Below are 23,618 nucleotides of genomic sequence, written 5' to 3'. Positions count from 1 at the left end.
GTAACATTCAAGTGATTGACTCCTCCTATGCAAATGATCAAATCTTACAAGAATACTATGAAGGTTTAGGCCAAGAGCCAAGAATTGTAATAAACATGGATGACCAAAAGGCTAGCAAAATGCATAACCATATCCTGAATCGTATATATATAGTTTCAAAAGTACAAATCAAAAGGTTAGATATTGTGCTCTACCTGGACTCTCTCTCTCTCTCTCTCTCTCTCTCTCTCTCTTCCCTTTAAAAAAACCTTGAGCTTGAGTGATTGTCTTTATTTCTTGTGAGAAGCTATTCTATGAGTGTGAGAGAGCAAGGCATTTCTTCTCACATCCCTTGAGTGCTCTTCTTCACAATGATATCTCTTGCTCATGCGTGCATAGTGAAGAAAAGGGTCATGGACCTAAAGGAGATGAATAGTATTCATTGCACATATTAGAGACTTCTAAAGCCTCTCTTTAATCTTCTAGACCATTATGGTTGAGATGGAGGCATCAATAAGCTCTTACATAGCTCGAGCTTTCACGCACATGTGTACTTGGAGTAGGGTGGTGTAAGTGAAAGAAAGAGAGGATAATTGAGTATCGTAAGTAGCAAGAGATAGTTACCAAAGCGTGTTTTGGAGACCTTTGGAGAAATAGGTAGTGCCATCATCACCTATCTTAGTGAGGGATGCTATGGAGCTTTAATGTTTATCATCTCCTTGTGGTCGATGTGGTCAATTTTGTCAATTATGACTAATTGTATTGTGGCTCAATACTTTTAATCCAACTAGACATTTTAGTTGCACTTATGGTTTTTTAATCTATAGACTATATTGCTTGTCTTTTAAGGTAGAGGAGCCAGTAAAGGGACCCCTAACTAAAGTTGCATGAGATTTTAAGTAGGATCCACAAACTTTTGGTCAGTACTCCGAGCACGTCAAGCTCTTGTCATCCCAAAAAAATGTCATGGTATGTCAAGTAGAATGGATAAAATCCACAAAAAATTTACTATTGCTTAAGCATGTAAGGCTATTTTAATCCCCAACAAATCTTTGTGAGTGAGCAATGATGTGATAGTAATATTTGAACAGTTATTGAAAAAAACTACAATTTTTATTAATGTAACAAAAAGATGCTTAAAGAAAATGCAAAACACAAACCATTAAAATATCAAGATTTGAACCACTTTCATTAACACGATGCTTTAATCAAATACATTGACTACCAACTTAAGCAATTATGTTATATTGTTAGTTTTTGATTGAATAATAGTATCTTCTGGCCTCGTTTTTTAGTTGGCTCCATTACCCTAGCCCAAAAACTATGTGCTGGATCTACTTTCCCTATCTCATCAATGCCCTCACTATGGCTATACAAGGTAGCACATGCAGAAGTTTTTCCTTATATCAACCTTGTTCATCATGGGTTTGAGTAAAGGGCTTATCTGCTTTATATATACTACTCTTTGTGCTTATTGAGTTTCATTGTAATTGCAACCTTGCTATTCTTAGGAACCTCTTGCGGCTATATTCCAAGGTAAATTAAACAAGATGGAAGAGATTCTTACACATTGCTTGCCTTTGTACTTTTTTGCCTTCACCTTAGCCTTCAATCGAGCTTTGTGCAATAGAACAACTCTAATATCCTATATGCAAATAAGAGTGGAGAGAGGTGAAAGAACCAAGAGCACAGATACATAAATACAATGGAGACTTGAGCACATAGAGAAGTAGAGCCGAAATCTTGTTCTTCTTTTGTACAAGAGGCTAGTTGTCAATCTGTGGTAGATAAATAGTTACTTTTTTGGAAGATACTACTTTTAGAATTGATGTGAGAGAGAGGAGTCAATTCCTATCATCTTTGCTCTTTAATGCTTCTATCTTGACATGGTATCAGATCCATAAATTAGTCCTAAATGTGATATGAGCGGCATGCATTACATAAAAAATGGTTCTAAATATATATACACATAAAAACATGATGGCCTCCCACAAGTATACCTTGTCATCTAGATTGAAGATGGTGATCAAGACGTCCACCTTCCTCTATTGAATTACTATTCAAACCCTATCTCAACACCCCTCTATTGGATTACTATTCAAACCCTATCTCAATACCCCACCCCACAATAAGTGAGCATGGTATCAGATCCATAACTTAGTCCCAGACGTGATATAAGTGACATGTATCACATAAAAAAAGGTTCTAAACATATATACACAAAAAAGCATGATGGCCTTCTACAAGTACACCTTATCATCTAGGTTGATGATGGTGATCAAGATGCCCACAAACACAAGGGATTTTGCACCTCATACAAAAACACATGATATTGAGTTGTTTGCAAGCCAACAGGTAAGAAGAGGACTTTGGAAATGCAATCCACACTTACTAGAGAAAACCCACTTATTGTGGGGTGGGGTATTGAGATAGGGTTTAAATAGTAATCCAATAGAGGAAAGCGTCCATAATTGGATAGATCATCCACCACCTTAAGGTTTCAAGGTTAGATGGCTAGTCCAATTTGTGAGAACTTTCTAGTTAAGTGCACATTGGTGTGAACAATATTGGGATGGGTGACCTCCTCGGAAGGGGTAGTGTGGTTCTCCCTACCCAATTTCTAACTTGTGACTCTTAGGAATGTGCTATGGGATGGTTGCATTGTTACAGCCATATGGCATCATGTTTTGCAACAACTGGGTCTGCATGTTGACAACAGTACCAGTAATTCTCATTTGTATTTTTTGGGGAGGGTACATTAAGTGGGAAGTTCTGGCCATTCACATAGTCAAAATATTCTCTTCAGGAAATCTGGCATGCTAGAAATAAACTGAACTTCAAGGGGATAACCAAGAAGCCAGTTGGGGAAAATTAAGGATAAGTTTGTAAGCCTATGTATTCTTTATTTACTCTCAATATAATACCCATTCGCATCTAAAAGCATGTAGCGGTTTCATCTGTCCTAATTCGGGCTCATGAACCTTTTGTTGCATACAAAAGAAGCTGTGAAGTTGCATTTATTCATGCCCCAATACTTTTGATAACACACATTGCGAAGGGGTACCTACAGCTATGACTTTGACATGCCCTATGCCCGGCGCACATGCCAAAATCCCATGTAAGGATGCTCTGCTACAAGACTTTTTGTTGTTGTATTGATAGGAGCTTGTGCACCTCCTTGACGTGTTAACATACAAAAAATTGAGCCATTGATCCTTATGTGATAAACCTGTTTGTTCTGCAGTCATTAGAAACCTCTGCTATGAACGCATTAGCATATGGGGGTAATAAAGGAACCAAGGACGTATCAAATCTTTGAGTGACCAGAAGAAATTCTTGACCCACAAACAGTCACTCTAGGTTCCCAAAGACTGACATAAAGCTTACATTACCAGTAAGTTAACAATAAAGTAGAAACAGGAGCTGATCAATCATCATAATTTTTATTCATATTGGGCTAGTTTAGACACAAATTTGCTGATGCTCTTTACAAGGTCAAAAGGATTTTCTAGATGCACAGCATGGCCAGAATAAGCTACCTCTACTACATTTCCCGATCCCTTATTTTGAATTACAGTTCTCATATTTATGACACCTCCATTGCCTACTAGTTCATCATGCATCTCTTGTTGACATTTTTCACATTCATTTGGCTGCTGGTTTAGAGCGAGTGCCTCTTTAAGTTGAAGTCTCGTGATCTCTTGATCTGCAAAGTCTTGAAAGTTCTTGCCGATTCGTGTACAAAGATTCGAAGGCACTCCATTAGGAGATCTAGAGCTTGCATTGAACCTTATGCTGCTTTGAACACTGTTACACATTTTATGAGCTATTTGAAGAGACTTTGGATCATCTTTTCCAGCAATAAAAAGAAGAGGGATGGGAGCATGTGCCAGGTCTTCCCATAAGGATCTAGAAAATAAGAGTCAAACCTTTACCGAGTGTGTAAACATTTGAATGAGCATGAAAGAAGAATTAGCAAGCAATCAAACTTGAAAGGGACTCACGGCTGTCTTCCCAAGCTCATGGAAGATAATATTCTGGCTAAGGAATTCAGGTCCTGATGACGTTGCCGAAGACTTTTGAGGGTCGCAAATATAGGGTGACTTCTTAAGCTACAAGGACAAAGCAAACAACCACTCAATTGATATGAAATATTTGGTAAAGAACAAGAAAACAAAAATTATAGACTTGTTACCAAAAACAATTACAAGAGTGACATGCAGAACCAGTTACCTTTTCCACATCCGCTTTTTATACCAAGAATCAATAAAAGCCTCCAGCCCGCATGACTGCAAGCATTGAGCAAGAGCATCATCTTGCACTGCTCTGTCCTTCTGAAGGAGTGGATCTTGCAGGCCTGGGCTACCTGAAATGATCACTGCAGCAGCTACCTGTTGACATCATATTGAACCATAGGAGAAGGATCTCAGCTTTCACTAATCTCGTGAAAAGACCCGTGCTTGCATCAGTTACATGCCTCAAACCTGCTGCCTCATTACCTGAGAATTGCATCGTAACGCCATGTATAATGCTAATCTTGCCCCCATAGAGTAGCCAACAAGGATCACCTGTTTTACTTTCAACAAATCTAATAGAGAGGCAAGTGCTTCTGCTATATATTTCATGGACCAGGCACTCTCTTCTACCAAAGCGGTTTCAAAACCTTCTTGTCCCTTCTCATGCACTGTAGTTTCTCCATGGCCTGGCAAATCTATGGATATACATCTGTTTGACAGAGAGAGGGCTTTCATAATTGGTAGCCAATCCCTGCTTGTGCCCAAGAAACCGTGAAAGAACACCAGCACAGAAGTCTTCTGGTCTCTCTGAAAATTCCATACATTCTGAATTAGGATCACCTCCTAGCATAGAACTCAGAGATCTATACAGTAGCATTTAAAACTTGTAATCATTTTCTTCCCCTTGTTACAAAGAAACCAACAGTCCTACCTGGGAGATGCTATTTGTATCCAGCACATGAAATGCATATTCCCCTGCAGAAGATTTGACCGTGTAAATGTCTGAACAAAATTGCTCCATGGACAGTGCTGGCATCACAGTTCGTTTGTCTAAAACTGGAGTCTCTAATACTTTTGCAGCATCATTGATGGAAATTTCAACACCATCAATTTCACGTTTCACTGCAAATCTTCTATTGTTCACCACATCATCTTTCAGCCACAAAAAAGTTCCAAGGCCATGTGCAACTGCAGGTATCTTTCTTCCATCCCTAGCTAGCTCACTTGCAGTAATTGATTCCAGTCGTCGCTTATCAACAAAAGCAGCAAACTGAGCATAGGAAGCCAAACTGAGGCTACTCTCAAAGGCAGCACTTATTATCACTAACATCCCATGCTTTTGGGCCCACTTGGAAATAAAGGCAGCTTGCTCAAATCCCCCAACAGAACTAGGTTTGATGACCTGACAGTGCAAAAACCGCTTGTAAACAGTACTAACCAAAGTAGGGACTTACATTATCAACTTGATAATGAAAGATAATACCACCTGCTAGCCACATACCACAGCTACAACCCCTGGATGTGAAAATATGCCCATTTTTTGTATGGTGTTCATATCAAATTTGTCTATAGTTTCATCCACAGCCACTGGCATTCCAGTCTCTTTGCAAAATTTGATTATATCTTCCGAATTCTTCAGTGGCTCCTAGTAAAAAAAGAATGTGAAAGAAAACATCAGAAGATGACGAGAAAGTGCCGGCATTTCACCAGTTTATAGTGATATTGATTTTCCTATGTTCTCTTTAAATACAGGTTGTATCAGATAATACAACAAAGAGCGCAACAAGGCGTACAGTATGTAAGAAGCACTGGAGCTTAAAACAGCTCAATTATGACCTTAGGATAAACTTCCAAAATCAATGGAAAATCATTCCCTTGACTGCAAGGTACTGCAGTTCCATCAACAGATAATGATTCAGAGTAGGCACAATAAAATCACACATTCAGTGAACTGTTCCCCTTGATTGGCTTCTACACTCACAATCCTCCAGGGAAGAGCAGGTTCAGCCTTACCTCTGGGCATAGAATCTTGCTAGCTGTATGCTTCCAAACCGGGCTAATAGGTGGCAAACTTCATACAGGCCTCCAAACCAGCCTTACCTCTGGGCATAGAATCTTGCTAGCTGTATGCTTCCAAACCGGGCTAATAGGTGGCAAACTTCATACAGGCCTCCCTCTGTAATGAAATGATGTGGACAGAGGTGAGGATCATCGGCCCCCACTTATAGACATCTATCCATTGATCCTGATCCAGCACCATTGGGGATAGGCTTGGTAGAGGCCACTTGCCAGAGTTGAACACACACTGACACTTTTCTTTACTCTGAACTTGTGGCAGACAAATATAACCGACAGGATAGAGTTTCTGATGGAAATTCAAAAGGATGAGGGTGCCAAGAAGCCAGTTTTTGGGTGCATGCTCCTTTCAGCAGTTTATTGACAAATATTAAAAGTTGCTTTGAATGAAGGCAAAAAGTTGACCTCTAAATACTGCAGTCCACAGCTATGTGCAGCGAAGGCAAACTCCATAGCTTGCACATATGTCCAATGCTGATTTGCGTCTGCGCGAAGATGGATGTGTGGACCCACCATCTGTCTTATGGCAAGGAGAACTGCTGCATCCTCAAGAGGGGAAACTCGCCGTCCAACCTATTCAGAAATGTGGCAAAGAAGATTCATCAAGAAAAAGTGAAATGGTCTGTATTCTAGAAATTACAGAAGTGTGCAAACATGTAGCATTAGTGTATCTGCAACATGCTATAGAAATATCAGAAACTCCTCGCTAACAGAAAACCAACCTTGACTTTTAGTGTACGATAACCTCGATTTACAAGGTCAAATGCTGCTGATGCCATATCTGCAGGCGTTCCAATGGAATCAAGCAAGGCACATATCTGTACTTTGCCAAACTCATCCCCTGACCTGCTGCGTTCTTTGTTCTGGTCTGTAACATTTGGAAGAGGATCACTTCCACCTAGCAGCTCGAAAAAGGTGCACCTGTTTACTGCAGCCAATACTCCAAGTACTGCCATTTCCAAGCCACACCTAACGCTTGGGAAAAGCACCTCTGGCTTCATGATCAGGAAGGTGCGCTTCTCATTTATTAGTTCAAACTATGCACACTTTTATGAAACCATAATATCGACCAAAAACAATGAGACTCAAAGATAACAAAACTAAGTAAGAGAACAGGCAATGGGAATGATTTTCTGCTTACCCTTACTCCTATTGATTTCAGCAGCCACTCAGAAAAGCTACCATTCATGAGAGCCAATGTACAATTCATTTCAACTCCACGTAGTAGTTCTATTAACAATCTCAATTGTTCTTCTGCATCTTTAAAGCTTTCTTTATGTAAACCTGGAAGAGGAGCAACCTAGAAACACATTGATGATTAACATATATACAAAATATTGCTTTATACATACAAGGGTGTGACACAAATGACCCATTTCTTTTTGGGATAAAAAAAACACTTAAGGACAAAAAAGGAAGCCCTCATCATGACGAAGCATCCATTACAATGCAACCAGAAACAGCCCCAAACATATCTAGATTCTTGGGCTAAGCTCAAGACATCAATTAACTAACTGCCATGCTGATACATGGAAGTAATGCTACTTGTCAACATGCTAAGATGAAACCTGTTGGGTTCAACCTGTTCAGATGGTTGAAAGTGCCTATAACTGCATCCAAGGAAAGACAGGTACAATTTACAAAATGACCAAGAGACGGGTCATATATGACAAGGCCCAGAAGCAGCAGTATGGTGCTGCAATTGTAACGTATTTTCTATAATTAAAGCAAAGACAAGAAACCCTTAATATCATGAATGGTTGCTAGCTCTAGCCATTCCAAGGTAGCTTTGGCATTGCCTGTGTCCAACATAATCCGAAAAGCTTATGGCCTAAATAGTCCATTTCTATTGACAAAGATTTCGTTCTTCTTCCAACAAATGCAGAGTCATGTCTTCATCTTACAAAAACTTGCTAGAACATTTGACAATTCAAAAGGCATGACCAAATACCAATAAAGTCTATGAATGCTGTCTGTTTTTCCCACCAAGAAAATGAGGTTCCATTTCAAACTAACAGCTGTAAATGATAAAACAAACATCGAAAGGGTGCATCTTCAAGCTATCCGCTTAGAAGAGCGCGTCTTTGTGTCAATCCAAGTGGAAAAAGTGGCTTGAATTGGAATAGCAAGAAGCAGCTGCTTCAAAAACGAAGTGATATGAGGAGCTAAAATAACCCATATATTGACAAATACTGCGTATATTAAGGTAAGATGGGTGATTTGCTTAGATCACCTAGTGGCAATGTCAGGCCTGCTAAAGGACATAGGGGAACCTGTGTTTAGATGGATTCTTCCAGAAAGATGAAACTTACATTCTTCCAAAACTTACAATTAAAGAAAGAGATGCTGTATATCAATGTGCATTTTTTATGGGCATTTTAGTTATTCTTAAACTTATTAATCCACATATAATTTAAAATTTGCTAAAGAAAAAAAATCAACGTGGGATTTAAGTTATTTTTAATTTCATCACTGAGCGTGACTTGTTTTGATACAGTCTTACCTTTCCACTTTATATAAAGACATCTCTGCTCTAGCAATTGGGCATTTGACAGAAGCTTCTTACCAGAGTTACTGATCATTTTTGTAAGGCCTTGTAGTCCTAGCACCACTGGCTAAGTTCTTACCAATCACCCTTTAGGAAGAAGCCAAACTAAGCCAACTGAGAGACTAGCAAGACTACATCTAGTCCTGAAGATCTCTTGAAAGGATGCGATGGAAGTCTCAACTCCCTTCCAAAAGGTGAAAAAGAACACATGGAAACACCATCAACGCATGGAAACCCTGAGGCAGCTTCTGCTCTGTGAAGGATACCAAGAGAGCCCATCTCCTAGTGGTTAGAATCAGGATACACTCCACTACCTCCTCCCTATAGTGAAGCACCCATCCTGAGACCCCATTGCCTCCTCTAGGCTGGTCCTCACCCTCTCACATTGAACCTGATCTCTAGGAGTGCTTGGCCAATGTGCTTGGGCAAACTCTCTACATATGATGTCCCCTTCCACACCTAAACAACTGCAAAAGCCACAAAAGGACATGTCTATCACCTATCCTCAATGATTCCCTTGGTGAGTCTTGCAAGAGTTGCTGAATAGTTGCAATCCCTGTCTCTTGATCCTAGTCTCATGCCCACAACTTGCGTATCTATGTGTACTGGGTTGGGATCCAACATGAGCAAGGGTTCAAGGCAGATGCACGAGCCAAGAGCGCAGGAACATGGCTTGAGAGAGTGGTACTTGGCAATTGGCCAAACTTCCCACCCCAAGAACTCCCCTCATCTCCCACATAAAGCCTATCAAGGCCCTCTAGCAAACTGTTCCCTACCATTTGGGGTGTCAGCTTGTGACTACTCTAAAGAACCATCTCTCTTGCAAAATGCGGGATCTCTCCAAGCATCTTTGGCCCTCACTATAGAATTCTTTTAAAACACCAAATACTTTCTTCACTTCAACCTGTGAGAATTTGTAGAGAGAAGGAGACTAAATCAAAGCACAAGAGAAGGAACAAATTGATTGCGATGGTTGAAAGATACAAGGCTGCAATAGTTAGCCCGGACAAGCAACACTGAGTGTCACTATGGGTGCCAAATAGTAGCAAGGGGATGAGGAGAATGGGGAGGGCTAGCTGATCACAAGAAATGCAATAAATGAATGAGAGGGCAAGCCACCTATAAATAGGCGAATTGGGGCCACAACTGATAATCAAGCCATTTGGCCAATGCATTGATGTACCCTCCATCTAAAGTGCCTAAAATACATACAATGACAATGTTCGAGCTCCTAATGTCCTCATTTGACTCAGATTGAGGTTCACAAGCAAGAGATGATTGTACAAGACACATATTTGCTAAACACCCCTCTTAGATCTTGGATGTGGCAAAAGGCCAAAGAAGATGTAGAGCCAAGGATGGTAGGAAGAGTACCAATGGCAATGAAGTTCCCCTCTCCAGTTGAAAGCCTAATCAAACAAGAGGCCACATAGACCAATGGAAATGGAGAAGCCTCGAACGGATCACTATTGAAAACTCCAATTGGAGATGGGTGAGCCAAGCCTTTGACCCAGCTATGAGACAATAGCGAGGAGCTATCAAACGTGCCATAACCTGCAAAGAAACAATAGGGACCAAGGGCTAAGCAACAAGGAATGATGGCTTGATGACAAAGAAAAGAGGCTGTGCATGGAAAAGAGACTAAAAATAGACTGCAATCCTTGAAGACACCCCTCATGATCCTAGGAATCCCTCTCTAAAACACAAAGGGTTAGGGAATCCATAACCACATCCCTGATATCGTCCCCCTCTAAAAGAGTGTGTGGTATGAGGGAACCACCAGAGGAGATGGTGAGGGATGGGATAGAACCTGTGGGATAGATGGTGCACAACTAGGAATGAGTGCAACAATGGACTATTGCCTCAGAGGGCCCTTAACAATGGAAGGAGAATGGAGCATATATAATTCCTCCTATCAACCTATTGCAATAATGGCTTATGTAGAAGAAACCTCAACTAAGATAGCCTACTTGGTGAAGACAGCTCAAGTATTGAGTCTAGTAAGGCATAAATCGAGAGGAGACGGAAGCCCAAGTCATGTAGGGCCTCAGAAAAACCGAGGTTGATGGGACAATTGCACAATAGAGACAACGTGCCAATACCACTTATAGGCACTGAAGAAATGTTACCAACTTAGACTATACCCTTTGATGGATGGAGATCCTATAGCAAATCTCCTCAAGGAGTCATATGACTTGATGCACTATTGTTGATGCTGGTTAGAAGACAAGATAGGCAAAGAAGGCTCCTTCACTTGATGAATGTGAAGAAACACTGACTCGATAGTTTAGTTGGGATTGAAGTAGATGTAGATGGAGGCCCCAATGTGGATCAATCTTTCGCTCTTGGATGAAGGTGAGGGCGTCTCTTCTAGCACTTCTCCTCGGGCCATGAGGTCTTCCCACAGAGAGGACACTAGGGATATTCTTTATGCTTCCCCTCAAAATTTGTATCAAAATTTGGTTTGTCCTTTACTTATAGATGCTGCAGCAAAAGAATGACTAGGCGCACTGACTCTACCAAAATCTCTCCCCCTGTGATGTGCATTCCACTCAAGCGGCACCAATGGGACTAGCTCCTCCCAAGTGATAATGTACGACAGGTGAGAAGAATCGAGTAGAACACATCAAATGTTGGTGACAGAAGATGTGAGAGAAGTGTCATAGCTAGGTCCTCCGTAGGAATGGCCTTACCAAGGGATATAAGCTCAGCTTGAATCTCATCCATCTTGTTGATGTGATCCCTCATCATAGGGGAGTTTATGACACATAGCTATTGTGGCTTCAACTCTAGGGATAGACAATGCCTAAACATCTAGATCTGGTAGAGAGTTACCAATCTTTCAAACATTTGTGGCAGTGTAGATATGTCTTATATGGATGACCATAGAATCTGCACAATGCAAAAAGAGAAAAGAATGGGCTCTGACATTCAGCTGGTTCCATAAATCCACCGAGTTGGAGGTCGCTATAATACAAGGATCCACAGCATGCGGAGGTGTGGGGACTTGGACAAAGTTCTAGGGGTTGCAAGTGTCGAGGATGCACTCGACTTTGCATGATGATAGAGGGTAGTTTATCCCATCTAGCTTCTTGGATATGGGTAGAGGGGGTCAAATAGACACTTGCATGGGGGGTGCTGACACTACCAATCGGGGATCGGTGGCCCTAGAAGAATGTGAAGGGAGAGAATGATAGGATGGTGGTCCTTCAAGAATACCTACAAAAGAAAACAAGAAAGATGCTGCAATTGGGCGTGCTTAGCCTGTTCAGGGTCCATCAGTCTGCTGTGCAGCAGAAAGGATGACATTGGGATGGTAGCTGGAGAGTATCTGCTGTGGAAGAGGCACTCGATGCCAGGCAGGAGGATCATGTCTGCAAAATGCAGATGTGCAGGGCTGTGCTGCCACAAATGCAGCCTGTCAGGCCACCAAAAACCTGTTGCCCGGCTGACTGATAGGTTGCCTGGCTGTAAGAGATTGTCTGTCCAGTCAATGCAGCAAGAATGAAGGTCTGTCTGCCTGGATTTAAGGTTGTTGTCCAGCCTAGTAAAATGTCTCCTTACAGAGAACGAACAGCCTGTCTGCAAAATGCAGGCAGAAATTGACCTGATTTTGAGTATCCTGCACAAAATGCAGGTCTGATGCAGAGAAAGCCACCAGGTAGGGAAAGAACACCACCTAGCACCATAGAGGACTCTCCTTGATCTAACACAGCCAGCAGAGGCTGCAATCAGGCCACCCAGCACTATGTCCCGCTGTATGACTGCAAACCAAAGTTTGGTGCACTTCAAGAATGGTGCCCAGCTGGCTGGTATGGTGGACAGGTTGCTCCTCTTCGAAGACTCCAGCTCCCACATGTTGCTCCGATACCATGTGAGAGTGTGCAACAGAAAGGAAAGTGAACATGGAGAGAAGAGGGGGACTGAATCAATGTAGGAGAGAATGAACAAACTGATTGCAATGGCTGAAAGATACAAGGCTGCAAAAGTCAGCCCCAACACGCAGCACTAAGCATCACCATGGGTGCCAAACGGTAGCAGGGCGATGAGAGAATGAGGGCTGGCTGATCACAATGAACGTGATAAATGAATGAGAAGGCAGGCCACCTATAAATATACAAATTGGGGCTATAACTGGTAATCAAGTGGCCAAGCCAACACACAGATGAACCCTCCATCTTAAGTGCCTAAAACACATTAAGTGACAAACAATGACGATGTCAGAGTGCCTCGTGTCCTCATTTGATTCAGATTGAGGCTCACAAGTAGGAGATGACTGTACAAGTCAGGCATATCTGCTAACACAACCATACATAACTCTCTTAAAACAACCAAATACTTCAACATGCTCATTTTAAATCCTTAGAATTATTGAGTGATAAGCCATTAAACCCTCCCTTGCAAAATTGTTGCAAGTGGCACCACCAAGCTTGTCATCTTTGCCAACTTGTCCATTGGTCTCACTATGGCCTAGTTGCTCGGTCTGCTGTCCAAAACACAATGCCTATTGTCAGCTCTTACCACAGATGCCTCTTGTCAAATGTCACGATGCCACCTCCCTGCCAAGGTCATGGCCTCAGACCATTGCCTGCATACCTTGTCTGTCACCCTGCTTCTGTTTGCCACCCAAAAGTCTTCCCCTTGAATTTGCAATGCCTTGTTGCTGCCTCCATGGACTGTTGGCTGCCAGCATACCTTGCTTTGCTCAGCCGCCTGCCTTGTTGCTGCTCCCTTGCAAGCTGCCATCTATCACCTTGCTCATCCTATAGCTCCAGACCCCTATTGTTTGCCTGACTTTCTCCACAACTCATTTGTCTCTTCTACTAGAATGTATACGTGCTATCCCCTTGTGGCAACATTCACTCAATATTCAGTCAACATGCGGTTTGAGCAGGAGGTCCTAGGAGACATGCATGCAAATGACAACCTTTGTTGCCCCACATAGGTACATCCCAGGAGTGCACCCTAGTCATACACCTTGCAGGTGGTCCTCTCCGAGGAACAACTCCACACAATCTGCACCACTACGAAGGAAATGGAGGAGATCACAATGTTTGGATAGGTTGTGGATCATTCTCCCATCTAGAGCACAACTCTGGGATTGGGCTTATGTGCATAGCAGATCTGATACTCTAGGACAAGGCATATTCATTGTTTATCTCATAGTAGCACTAGTACCACGTAGGAAAGGGTTCATACCATACTTTGGGTACCGTACCTTACATATTAGTACCATCAGGTATAAGCTTAATGGATACTTCTTTTCCCGTCCAAACCGCACTTTCAGATGAGCTAAATGCTCCTCACCCCAAGTGTGAAGAAACTGTGGTCAAAACTCCCATTAGTGTTGAGCATTTCCCTATAGCTACTTCTGTTTGCCATAGAGGGAGTGAATGATGGATGATGAAAGCTCTTCCAATGTGGCATACATCAAGACACTCTCACCGCTGAAAATAATTTGGCAACATGCCTTTTAGATGTGCCACCTTGCGAAACTCTTGATGAGCTTCCACGATGCAGTAGGCTTCAATATCTATCAATTGGGCAAAGCCTCCAAGCCTACCACGCTAGTGAACTAGCCTTGATGATGAGGATTGCATCTTGCACCTCTACCTTGTACAATAAGTGGTGGAGGGGACTAAGTGATTGCGAGCAAAGGGGCCCCCATTGGATGCACCTGATGCTAGGCTTTGCTCAATGAAGTGGATGGCAAGCTTGCTTAGACACTTAGCAAGGTCCTAATTGTCCGAATTGCGTGTCCTATTAAACCTTGGCCACAAGACAAGAGGACTCAATAGAGAAGTCAAGAGAATGAGGATTGTTATAAGTGCCCTCGTGGGAGGTGGAAAATCAATCATAGGAAAACAAAGTAGGAGAGAGTAGCCTCAACAATAAGAGTTGAGATTGAGTAGAGCAACAATTCTTGAGAATTTTTGGTTCTTTTGGTGAAAAAAGGTGTGGCTAGTTATATTATTCAAAAAATGAGCAATGAACTACAAATGCTCAACAATGTAGCTACAGCTATAGGACACACAGTTTGGACAATTAAGCCCTTGCTATTAAGTGTCTAAACAAGTTGCAAGTGAATCACTATCCAAGGAGCCCATAGTACTCCGACAATCAAAAGTATATCCTCTCCAAGAATAGTGGAAATGCACATTGCTTTTGAATGGAGGGATTGAAAAGTGTACTTGGGAAAGATAACTCACATTGGCATAGTTGGGTTGACATCACCTTTGCAAACATGAGCACTTTTAAGACCATGTGACCATAGTTGGTCGCTTGACAATGCTTCTCTAAACAGGAGCTCCTTTAAGACCATGTGACTATAGTTGGTGGCCCGACAATGAATCTCTAAATACAGGCTCTTTTAAGATCATGTGACTAAAGATGATTCCAATTCTTAGGTAGGGTAGCAAAAGCAATCCCCCTTTCTTGTCTCTCTATAGGTGAGAAATAATTTTATGAGATTGTTTGAATAGCCAAGTGTAACGCAATAGAGGTCAATCAAGTGTATCCATCGCTTAAATGCAAGGTCAAGATGCTGTAATTGAGAATGGAATCTAGGGAGAAGGCCTTGCATTAGCACAAGCATTTGTAGGTTTCCAAGAGCGGACAACATCTGGAGGAGCATAGCACAAGCATTTGTAGGTTTCCAAGAGCGGACAACGTTTGGAGGAGCATAGCCAGAGTTTGGTCAGGGTTTCCAACCCTTGGCCTACGACTCACAAGTTTTGAGAGGCAAGAACATGTCTCATCAAATTAGACCATGCATTGTAATTAGAATTGTTGAAAGCATTCTTTGCAAATGTAGATGAGGAGTCAAGTAAGAGTAGTAGGGTGGGAAGACAGAAATGGGATTTTGGATATCATAAGGTGCCAAAGGAGGAGGCAATAGAACCTGAAACCCTTGTCCAAAAGTAGGCTAGGGGGAATGCCATGTGGGCAAATTGTGGTAGCAATCGGTCAAAACTCAGAGGTGGGAAACATAATGAGGGTTTGGTTGGGGTTCCAACCCTTGCACTCTCACAAGTTTTGAGAGCCAAGAACATACCTCATCAAATTAGACCATGTATTGTAATTAGACTTGTTGAAATGAGTCTTGTTAGTGAAAGCATTCTTTGCAAATGCAAATGAGGAGTTAGGTAAGAGGGGTTGGGTGGAAAGATTAGAATAGGATTTTGGATATCATAAGTGCCAAAGGAAGAGGCATTGTGACCTAAAACCCTTGACCAACTATAGGCTGTGGGTAATGCCATGTGGGCAAATTGTGGTAGCAATTCGTCAATCTTGGAGGTGGGAATGCTTGGGTAGATAACCAATGTGAATAGTAACCTGAACCTATTGGGGAAAGATGTGCCTGTGTTTGAAGATCCCCCTAGTGTGTGTGTCGTGTGACTGGTGAAGTGTGAATGAAGATGTGAATTAGGCTGTGAATGAAGGTGTAGAAGCAACAGAAGGAAAGGGTGGGATTTGAAATTTGTGGTGTGGAAGAAATGGAAGTTAATGGAGTTGATTAACTTTGTGAAGGAAATTGGAATGTAGAAGATGGAGTAAATGAAGATGAAACACCAACATCAAACGGACTAGAAGAAGAAAAACTTGACGAAGGACAATTGGAAGAAGAGTTGCCTGCTTTTTTTAAATAACTACCTCTTCTTGTATTTACATAAGATTCTGTCCTCTTTAGGACTAAGACTGGAGTGGAAAAACTGAAATTTATCTTCTTGATTAAATCCAGAATCTTGCATGGAAGTAGGAGCAATAGAAGAGGAAAGAGAAGGATAAACTTATGTACCTTGCACCAAAGTAGATGGAGTAGAAGTGAAGGATGGTAGGTACTCCATATGTCTATCTCCAATTGGAGGGCCCATCCCAGTTAGAGGCTTGATAGTCATGCAAGATCTTTAGACTTGTGCACAGAATCTAAAGGGAAATGATCAATGTTACCTTCAAGAAATTGTTGGGATTCATTCAGCCGGTTGGAGAGAAGGCAACAGTTGACTGGATGATGTCAGCAGTGTATGACCAGGTCTGTGCAGCAAACACAGCCTGTACAGCAGTTGCCAAGTGAAGAACAGCTCTGAGCAGGTAGTAGAAGGCCGAAATTTGCAAATGGAGCAGTAGACAGACGCTGGTAGACAGAGGCTGGACAGGGCACCTGGCTGGTAGACAGCACCACAGACTCAGATATCCTCTGCGAGGGCTGTGGACAATAGTAGAACATGGTGCCAATAAATGAAGAACCTACAAAACAAGGATGGGAGAAGGTGGCTGGGAAACTTCTTATTTATAGATGTGGATCCTTCAAAGGTTTGGATGTTTGCTTATGGGACACAAAATTTGGCAATTTTTGAGTTTTGGAGTTGTTTTAAAGAGCTAATTAAGGTTTAAACTGTAATGCATCTTTTTATTTTAACAATACAGATGTAGATTCTCTCTCACATCTCTTTTTTCGTGAAGATAATTGAATTTCTCTCACATCTCTCTCTCTCTCTCTCTCTCATGATGGATTCACTATTTGGCCATAGTACATGGACAATCATCTCTCCCACAGCATACAGCTTCCTATCTGGCAGATTTGCACCTCCTTCCATAGGCTATAGATGGAGACAGGTAGATGGACATTATCCCAATGGAGGATAGGATTTGCTAGGTCTAACACCGAGAGCCTAGGATGGAGGAGCACTCCATATGCAGATGTATAGTATAATATGACATATATGGATGGTATCATTGCCTCTTTTGTGACTTTGGACCTCTTTGCAGTAACATGGAGGACAAGGACAAGAGATGCCTCAGTCACTTCCTCTTGGAGGTCTAGAGGTGCCACACATTGCTGAGTTGGAGGGACCTACACAGAGAGTAATGCTAGACTTCTACAGATAAGACCCTATAGATACTATTAGCCCAATAGAGACAAATTCACCTTGCCAAACATCCTCCACTCCTTGCTGCCAAGTCACACTAAACAGAGTCATTACACCCGCCAAGCATGATGACCCAGCCTACTGGGACTGAATCGAGGAGGCCACACCATAGATCAAAGCCATCATTGCGAGATACCAGAGACTCACCACAAGGCACATCAGTTGAGCGGTTGCAGACAGCATCATAGTAGGCAACATGCACAAATCTTTGGATCAACTGCAACCTCCGAACATTATACACATAGAACTCTAGGTGTACCTTGCAGCTACCTTGCAGCTTTCTATAGTCTTCACTATAGTTCCTTAAATACCAGTATTAGATCAGGACTTTTCTTTCACTCTGCTGATGAGACAACATTAGACATGCATGCACTCTAGCATTGTCCAATTATACACTTATTTTCAACATTATCTCATAGGCTACATTGACCTTTTGTGGATGACATAAACTCCCCCCTTTGGATTGGCCTTTTATGGCTTTGCAATTTCGATCTTGAGAAAAAATGCATTTTTGGGTCATAAACTAGAGTTTTGATTGTGCTCAACTTTTGGGCTTCAATGGCCCTAACCCTTGAATGAATTAGAACTCTTGCACAATTCTAGAAATGAAAACTTGCTTCCTGACAGCCATTAGATACATGCTATGTTCTGAAAAGCACTCGTATGAGAACATTGCATATTATCCATGTCTTTGTGTTTTGTGAATTTTGTAGATGTTGAGCAACCTAGTTTGGAATGGACTAGTAGAACACTCTACCAGGCCTCCAACAACGTTGCTGCCATCACATGACCAAGGTCCCAACAACAAATCTCTGAAATACAATTTACATCCTGGCAATCGAAATTATTAAGATGTCCCTTTTCCTCTGAACAAAAGGGAAAACACAAACAGCACCTGAGGTTCTCTAACCTTAACAAAAAGTCATAAACCAATTTAGTATATAGACATTGTCTTGCGTTGTTGAGATGAAGACTTTTTATTGGGACCTTGAATGATTGGTGCTGCATGCACCCATGCTAAATTTATTCCACATCCCAATCAATCCACTTCCTTGGAAATTAGTTCCTTCAGTGGATCTTTATATTGATCTCTTGACATGCACATGAGGATATTTAGATTTGAGATACACAACTCAATATGTTCAAGTGAAAAGCTACATACAACAAGGATGTCGTGGGCACTCTTGATCAGTGAGGTGCTGTTTGTGGCACACACATTCAAGCACCTCACATTGGATAGGGCATATGGACACTCCTCTCACATACTGTACCATACAGTTTGCATCTTACAGTGTCAAGTCATTGTTGGTGTACTTATGTGGTGGATCATACTACATACGACAGGGATGTTGTGGGCACTCTTGATTAGTGAGGTGCTCTTTGTGGCACACATTTGCACACCTCACATTGGATAGGGCATATGGACACCTCTCACATACGGTACCGTGCAGTTTGCATCTTACAGTGTTAGGTCATTGTTGGTACTTATGTGGTGGATCCTTCATTGGTGAAAACATATGCATTTGACCACTAGAGAGCATACATTCAAAGGGGCTTCTCAAATGGGAGCAGCCTCATTAGCATTTATTGGAGGATACATTTGTTTGTGAATGGTTTTATGGTGAAGCGGCCAACTGGGTCTCTTTCACAAAGGTACACTTGTCAGTCTCATTGAGATAGCCTCCTTGTTCACCAGGTCAGAGGTGGGATTATGGGAAGGAGTAGTTTAAGAGGGACCAATCCTCACTGGAAATATTTGACAATCACATACTATAGATATAGGCTTGATCTTGTCATTTTTGGAGTGCTTTACATTGGCAAAGGCAGTTCATGTTGATGCATGGGTCTTTGCTGAGAAGCCAATGTCAGTTGAGGGAACATGTATAACTCACTAGTGAAAGCATATGCATTCCACCCCTACAGAGCATACTTAAAAGGGGCTTTGCAAGGAGATAGCTTCCTAGTTCACCATGTCAGAGGTGGGATTATGGGAAGGGGTATTCGAAAGGGGACAATTAATACCCTCACCAAAAATATTTGACACAACTTGAGGAGTGCCTGTGTTTGGCACCTCTCGTATGTCCTTTTTGCTGCATTTCCAAAATTCCAGTACTAGTGCTTGGTAGGTGATGTATGAAATGACTTCCTAGTGTGTTTGGTGGCTTGGGATTTGCGATGATGCTGTGAGGTTTTTCCTGAGGGTCTAAGTATGACTAAGGATGGGACTGTGGCACATCGACTAGACAGAACAAGGAAAGGAAGGACAGGTTTTGTGCCTTGAGGTGCGCTGGATGTGGAAAGGACTTAGCTACTAGGAGTCTTTGTTTTCTAGGACAGTGTGGCAGGGTTTTTCTTGTTGTCTAGTGGAGGTTTTGCTTGGCACCACGACAATTGTAAGTCAAGGATTCCCAACCTCTCTTGAACCCACCACATTTGGAATTAAACTAGTAGGGGCATATGGAATGCATCATCCAGTCTTAAGGTTGTCTGCACTCAAAAGGTCAATGTGAGAAAAATAGAAATCTTTCTACAAGATTTGAGACCAGGATTGTTCTGCTACTGAATCCTAAGGAGGTTGTATTCATTCCAAGGAGGGCCTCAATCTCTGTTTTACCAAACCAAAACATACAGCAAACACTAGGAATATGATGTAGAACACTATCTGTCTGTCCTTAGAAATCATGCATTTTTACCTTAATAGAACCTGTAACTCCATAGGACAGGGTAATGCAGAAAATAAAGCCCATTCTGCTGTATGTTTCCTCGGGCTTACTTGTAGGACAGGATCAAGCAAGCTACGGAAGGTTGTTCCATAGAAAGCCCCAGTCTTTATTTTACCAAACCAACCCATATAACAAACATGGGAAATGCAACATCAAATATTATCTGGGGGTCCTTTTTAAAATCATGTTTCTTACCTCACCATACCCTGCAACTCCAGAGCACAGAGTAATGCAGAAAATAAAGCCAATTCTGCTGTGTGTTTCCTCAGGCTTGCTTGTCAGACAGGAGTAAAGAGGGATTCTGTAAAAAAAATTACCACAGATGAGTCAAATCTGTTAGCGAATGCCAATCTGAGGTGAAATAAACTACAGAATAGACTAGAAACTGAGTCCTGGCTCAAGCTACCGGTAAGAAAAATAAATGGCCTCTTTAACAATCCAGGTCCTGAGAGCTCCCTGAGGTGTTCTGCTTGAGGTGCTATAAAGAATTTGGAAAGCATGCTTGACAGCCTGATTTGCCACGTGCTGAAGATATCTGTAAATTCCAAACAATAAGCTTGAAGAATAAAATGGTTCTCTAGTAAGAACGAATTCAGATTTTTCACCTATGAAAATCAGCATTTCCCTCAACATTACTTTCCACTTCAACTATCCAGTTCAGATTTTGTTTTTGAATAAAATCAAGTGCTTCCACCAGCTGCTCTCTTGACTGCACCCGGGTGTGATTCACCCTTCCAAACCAACACAACAGCAACACCTCGAAAGTGTAAGAAAAAACTTTGTATATGTAAAATTACAATAGGGTTCAGAGAGAGACTTTATTTTGTCCAAATGCTAATAAAAGACCACATTAAACATCATGATTCATTAGCTTGCATAAGGCTCATCAGAGATATCCAGCTTTTCTTTTTCTTAAAGCAAACATTTAAGTCTTACCTATGTGCCAAACAAAGTTGTCGGACTGACACATCATGCGGTGTTGTGAAAAATGATGTGAATGTGGCAGCTGGAGCTGTATTGGCGATGGGAAGAAGACTGAAAATGCCTCCACCAAAGTTATTGACGAGAATGATGACAACTGGTGGCTGTCCAGCTCTTGCAGCAAAACAAATACGCAAATAGCAATTCACTAATGGCAGGCTTATAAGCTTGGAGAAATTGTATATTTATGTCTTGTTTCAGAAACTTAAAGGCATCTCTTTTACCTTCTTTTCATTAGCATCAAACCATTTGTGTCATGAAGAAATGATACATCTCCAACAAGCAGTGTCACCTAATCCCCAAGCAAAAGCATTTCAGAAAAATACTAGATATTATGAAATATCAACTGAAAGGGTTGCCTTTCAACAAAATGCTAAGCCAACAGCATTGATCTTCAGGGATCTTGTTAGCATATTAGTTAGACATGTAGATACTCGCTATGCTCTTATATAAATAAAGAGAAGGTATTTCAATTTGCACTGTCCAGCTGTCAAAGCGATGATGCTTCCAAATTCATGTGATAACATCTTAGGCTACCTTTGCTCAAGCTCGATGGCCGGATGAAGCCGACTTGGAGGAATGTTTCCAACTCTTCTTTGACTAGCTTTGCCATGTGGAGATTCATGCAATATCTTTGCATGCAGACTAGCATAGCATCCAATTTGAGGGGAATCCGGTGCTAGTAAACTGAGAATCTAGTCTCTTCATTTCTAGTAAACCCAAGCAAAGACGTCTTTGAATTCTGTTAAGGGGGCAACCAGCTGGTCCTCGAAAGTTAGGCTACAGGTAAGATAATTAATCTTTACTAGTTTTATTTCTTTTGGACCAAGATAGACTATGGTGAAGGCATCTTTTTCTTTTCGCCCCAAAATAAGTGAATTCTATTAATAACACCTTGGAGAAAACACCCCTCAGGCAAATATAAAGTACAAGGAACTCTATGAAGAGTAACCAAGTACATAAAAAATACAATGGTTGTGTAAAGAACCAATATGGAAAGCTAAAATGCTAGACTATTTGAGGGGTAGTATGAAAGAAGGGGTTGTGTGAAGTTGACAAGCGACACTCTTTTGAGTGTACATCAGCAAGTTGATGGAGGAGGGGATGATCTTTGTGGAGCTCTCTAGAGAGTTTATAGTAGCAAACACTTGTGACCCTTACAGTTAGCGTGCTTGTGGACCAGGAGTTCAAGTAGGTGGCAGCAAGGGTGTAGATATTTGGCACCCTTAGACATTGAGGAGGGGTGGTTCGAGTGGCTTATAGACATATGTGAGGCCATTCTCTAGCAGCTCCTATCACGTGCCTCGTGATGACATCATCCGCCCCTCCCCTCAGGCCTACATAGCCATTGCCTAGAGAGCCATCATTTGATGATGATGGTAACCTCATCAATGAGGATGAGTATGAGAGTGTGTGACCATTTGATGCTCACAGGGTTGTCTCCGTACGTAGTACGGACTGAGCCGTATGGTACGATTCATACGGTACATATTTGTATGATTTAGTACGAAAAAATGGGCACTTTTTGGCCACTCTCCTTTAAGTCTACAACTTTCTTTTTTTCTTTCTCCTTTCTTTTTTTTTTCTTCTTTCTTTCTTATTTCTCCCCCAAGCCTCTCTCTCTCTTTGTCTCTCAAGCTTCCCACACCCTCTTTTTCTCTCAAGCCTCTCTTTTTTTTTTTCCGTAAAAGGTAATTGTATTAATTACGAAAAAAGTACAAGATTACTTGATTACAAGAGACATGACGACAATCTAAGCCATCATGTGAAGAGGTTCTAAGTACTACAAGTTACAACGTCATGGCAAAGACGCAGAGGAAATTGCCATATGCCAGGGACGTGAGTCCTCCCTAGAGAGCAAATCAGAATGCTGGAGAAGATCTAACTGCCAATACAAGAGGCCCTTAAGCCTCGCAATATACCGCTGAACATTATAGGCGGAGTCAAAAAGAAAAGCATTCCGAATGGTCCAATTATGCCAACAGCCCCAATATCGAAGAAAATGATACATGAGCTTCATATGTGGCTGTGCCGGAGTGGGGTATTTGGGCTGCCCGAAAACCCAATCAAAGGGGCGCAGGGTGAAACCAACCACCCCTTGCCAAACAACCGACAAAAATAACCAGACTTTCTTAGCGATGGGGCAACAAATAAATCGGTGGTGGGCGGATTCCACAATAGTGGTGCAAAAGAAACAGTTGCCATTGGAGATTCGTCGCTTGGAAAGAGCTGAAGCAAGCGGAAGACCACCAATCATCACTCTCCAAAGAAAGACTTTATATTTGAAGGGTGTCTTGTTCAACCAGCCCTCCATCACAGTCGCCCTCCACCATGACCGGGATTTACGCAATCCCCATAAAGCATT

At 41.8% G+C, this 23,618-nt stretch overlaps 1 protein-coding gene across 7 annotated transcripts in view; it reads right to left on the bottom strand.

The window, feature by feature from the left end:
• Positions 1-3,243: 3,243 nt before the first annotated feature.
• The window catches only part of PHYLLO (2-oxoglutarate decarboxylase/hydro-lyase/magnesium ion-binding protein), a 309,033-nt gene continuing 288,658 nt past the window's right edge, over positions 3,244-23,618 (bottom strand). For 3 of the 7 annotated variants that reach the window (XM_087700921.1, XM_087700906.1, XM_087700912.1), the window contains 14 exons: positions 21,478-21,545; positions 21,209-21,367; positions 20,878-21,003; positions 20,679-20,807; positions 20,468-20,573; positions 7,213-7,371; positions 6,794-7,066; positions 6,477-6,644; positions 5,497-5,640; positions 4,927-5,397; positions 4,479-4,802; positions 4,213-4,370; positions 3,984-4,091; positions 3,244-3,888 (listed from right to left, as the gene is read on the bottom strand). In XM_087700921.1, the coding sequence (XP_087557047.1) occupies positions 3,423-3,888; positions 3,984-4,091; positions 4,213-4,370; positions 4,479-4,802; positions 4,927-5,397; positions 5,497-5,640; positions 6,477-6,644; positions 6,794-7,066; positions 7,213-7,371; positions 20,468-20,573; positions 20,679-20,807; positions 20,878-21,003; positions 21,209-21,367; positions 21,478-21,545 (2,859 nt within the window). In that variant the 3' untranslated portion in view covers positions 3,244-3,422. Of the gene's footprint in view, positions 3,889-3,983; positions 4,092-4,212; positions 4,371-4,478; positions 4,803-4,926; positions 5,398-5,481; positions 5,641-6,476; positions 6,645-6,793; positions 7,067-7,212; positions 7,372-20,467; positions 20,574-20,678; positions 20,808-20,877; positions 21,004-21,208; positions 21,368-21,477; positions 21,546-23,618 lie in introns of those variants that run through there. The other 4 variants (XM_087700899.1, XM_087700929.1, XM_087700932.1 and 1 more) reach the window with 4 other exon arrangements.

This window comes from Lygodium microphyllum, chromosome 2, assembly GCF_053477565.2.
Source record: "Lygodium microphyllum isolate KBCC chromosome 2, Lygodium_microphyllum_v1.1.10, whole genome shotgun sequence".
Classification (NCBI taxonomy): domain Eukaryota; kingdom Viridiplantae; phylum Streptophyta; class Polypodiopsida; order Schizaeales; family Lygodiaceae; genus Lygodium; species Lygodium microphyllum.
This window is presented reverse-complemented; position numbering and strand designations above follow the sequence as displayed.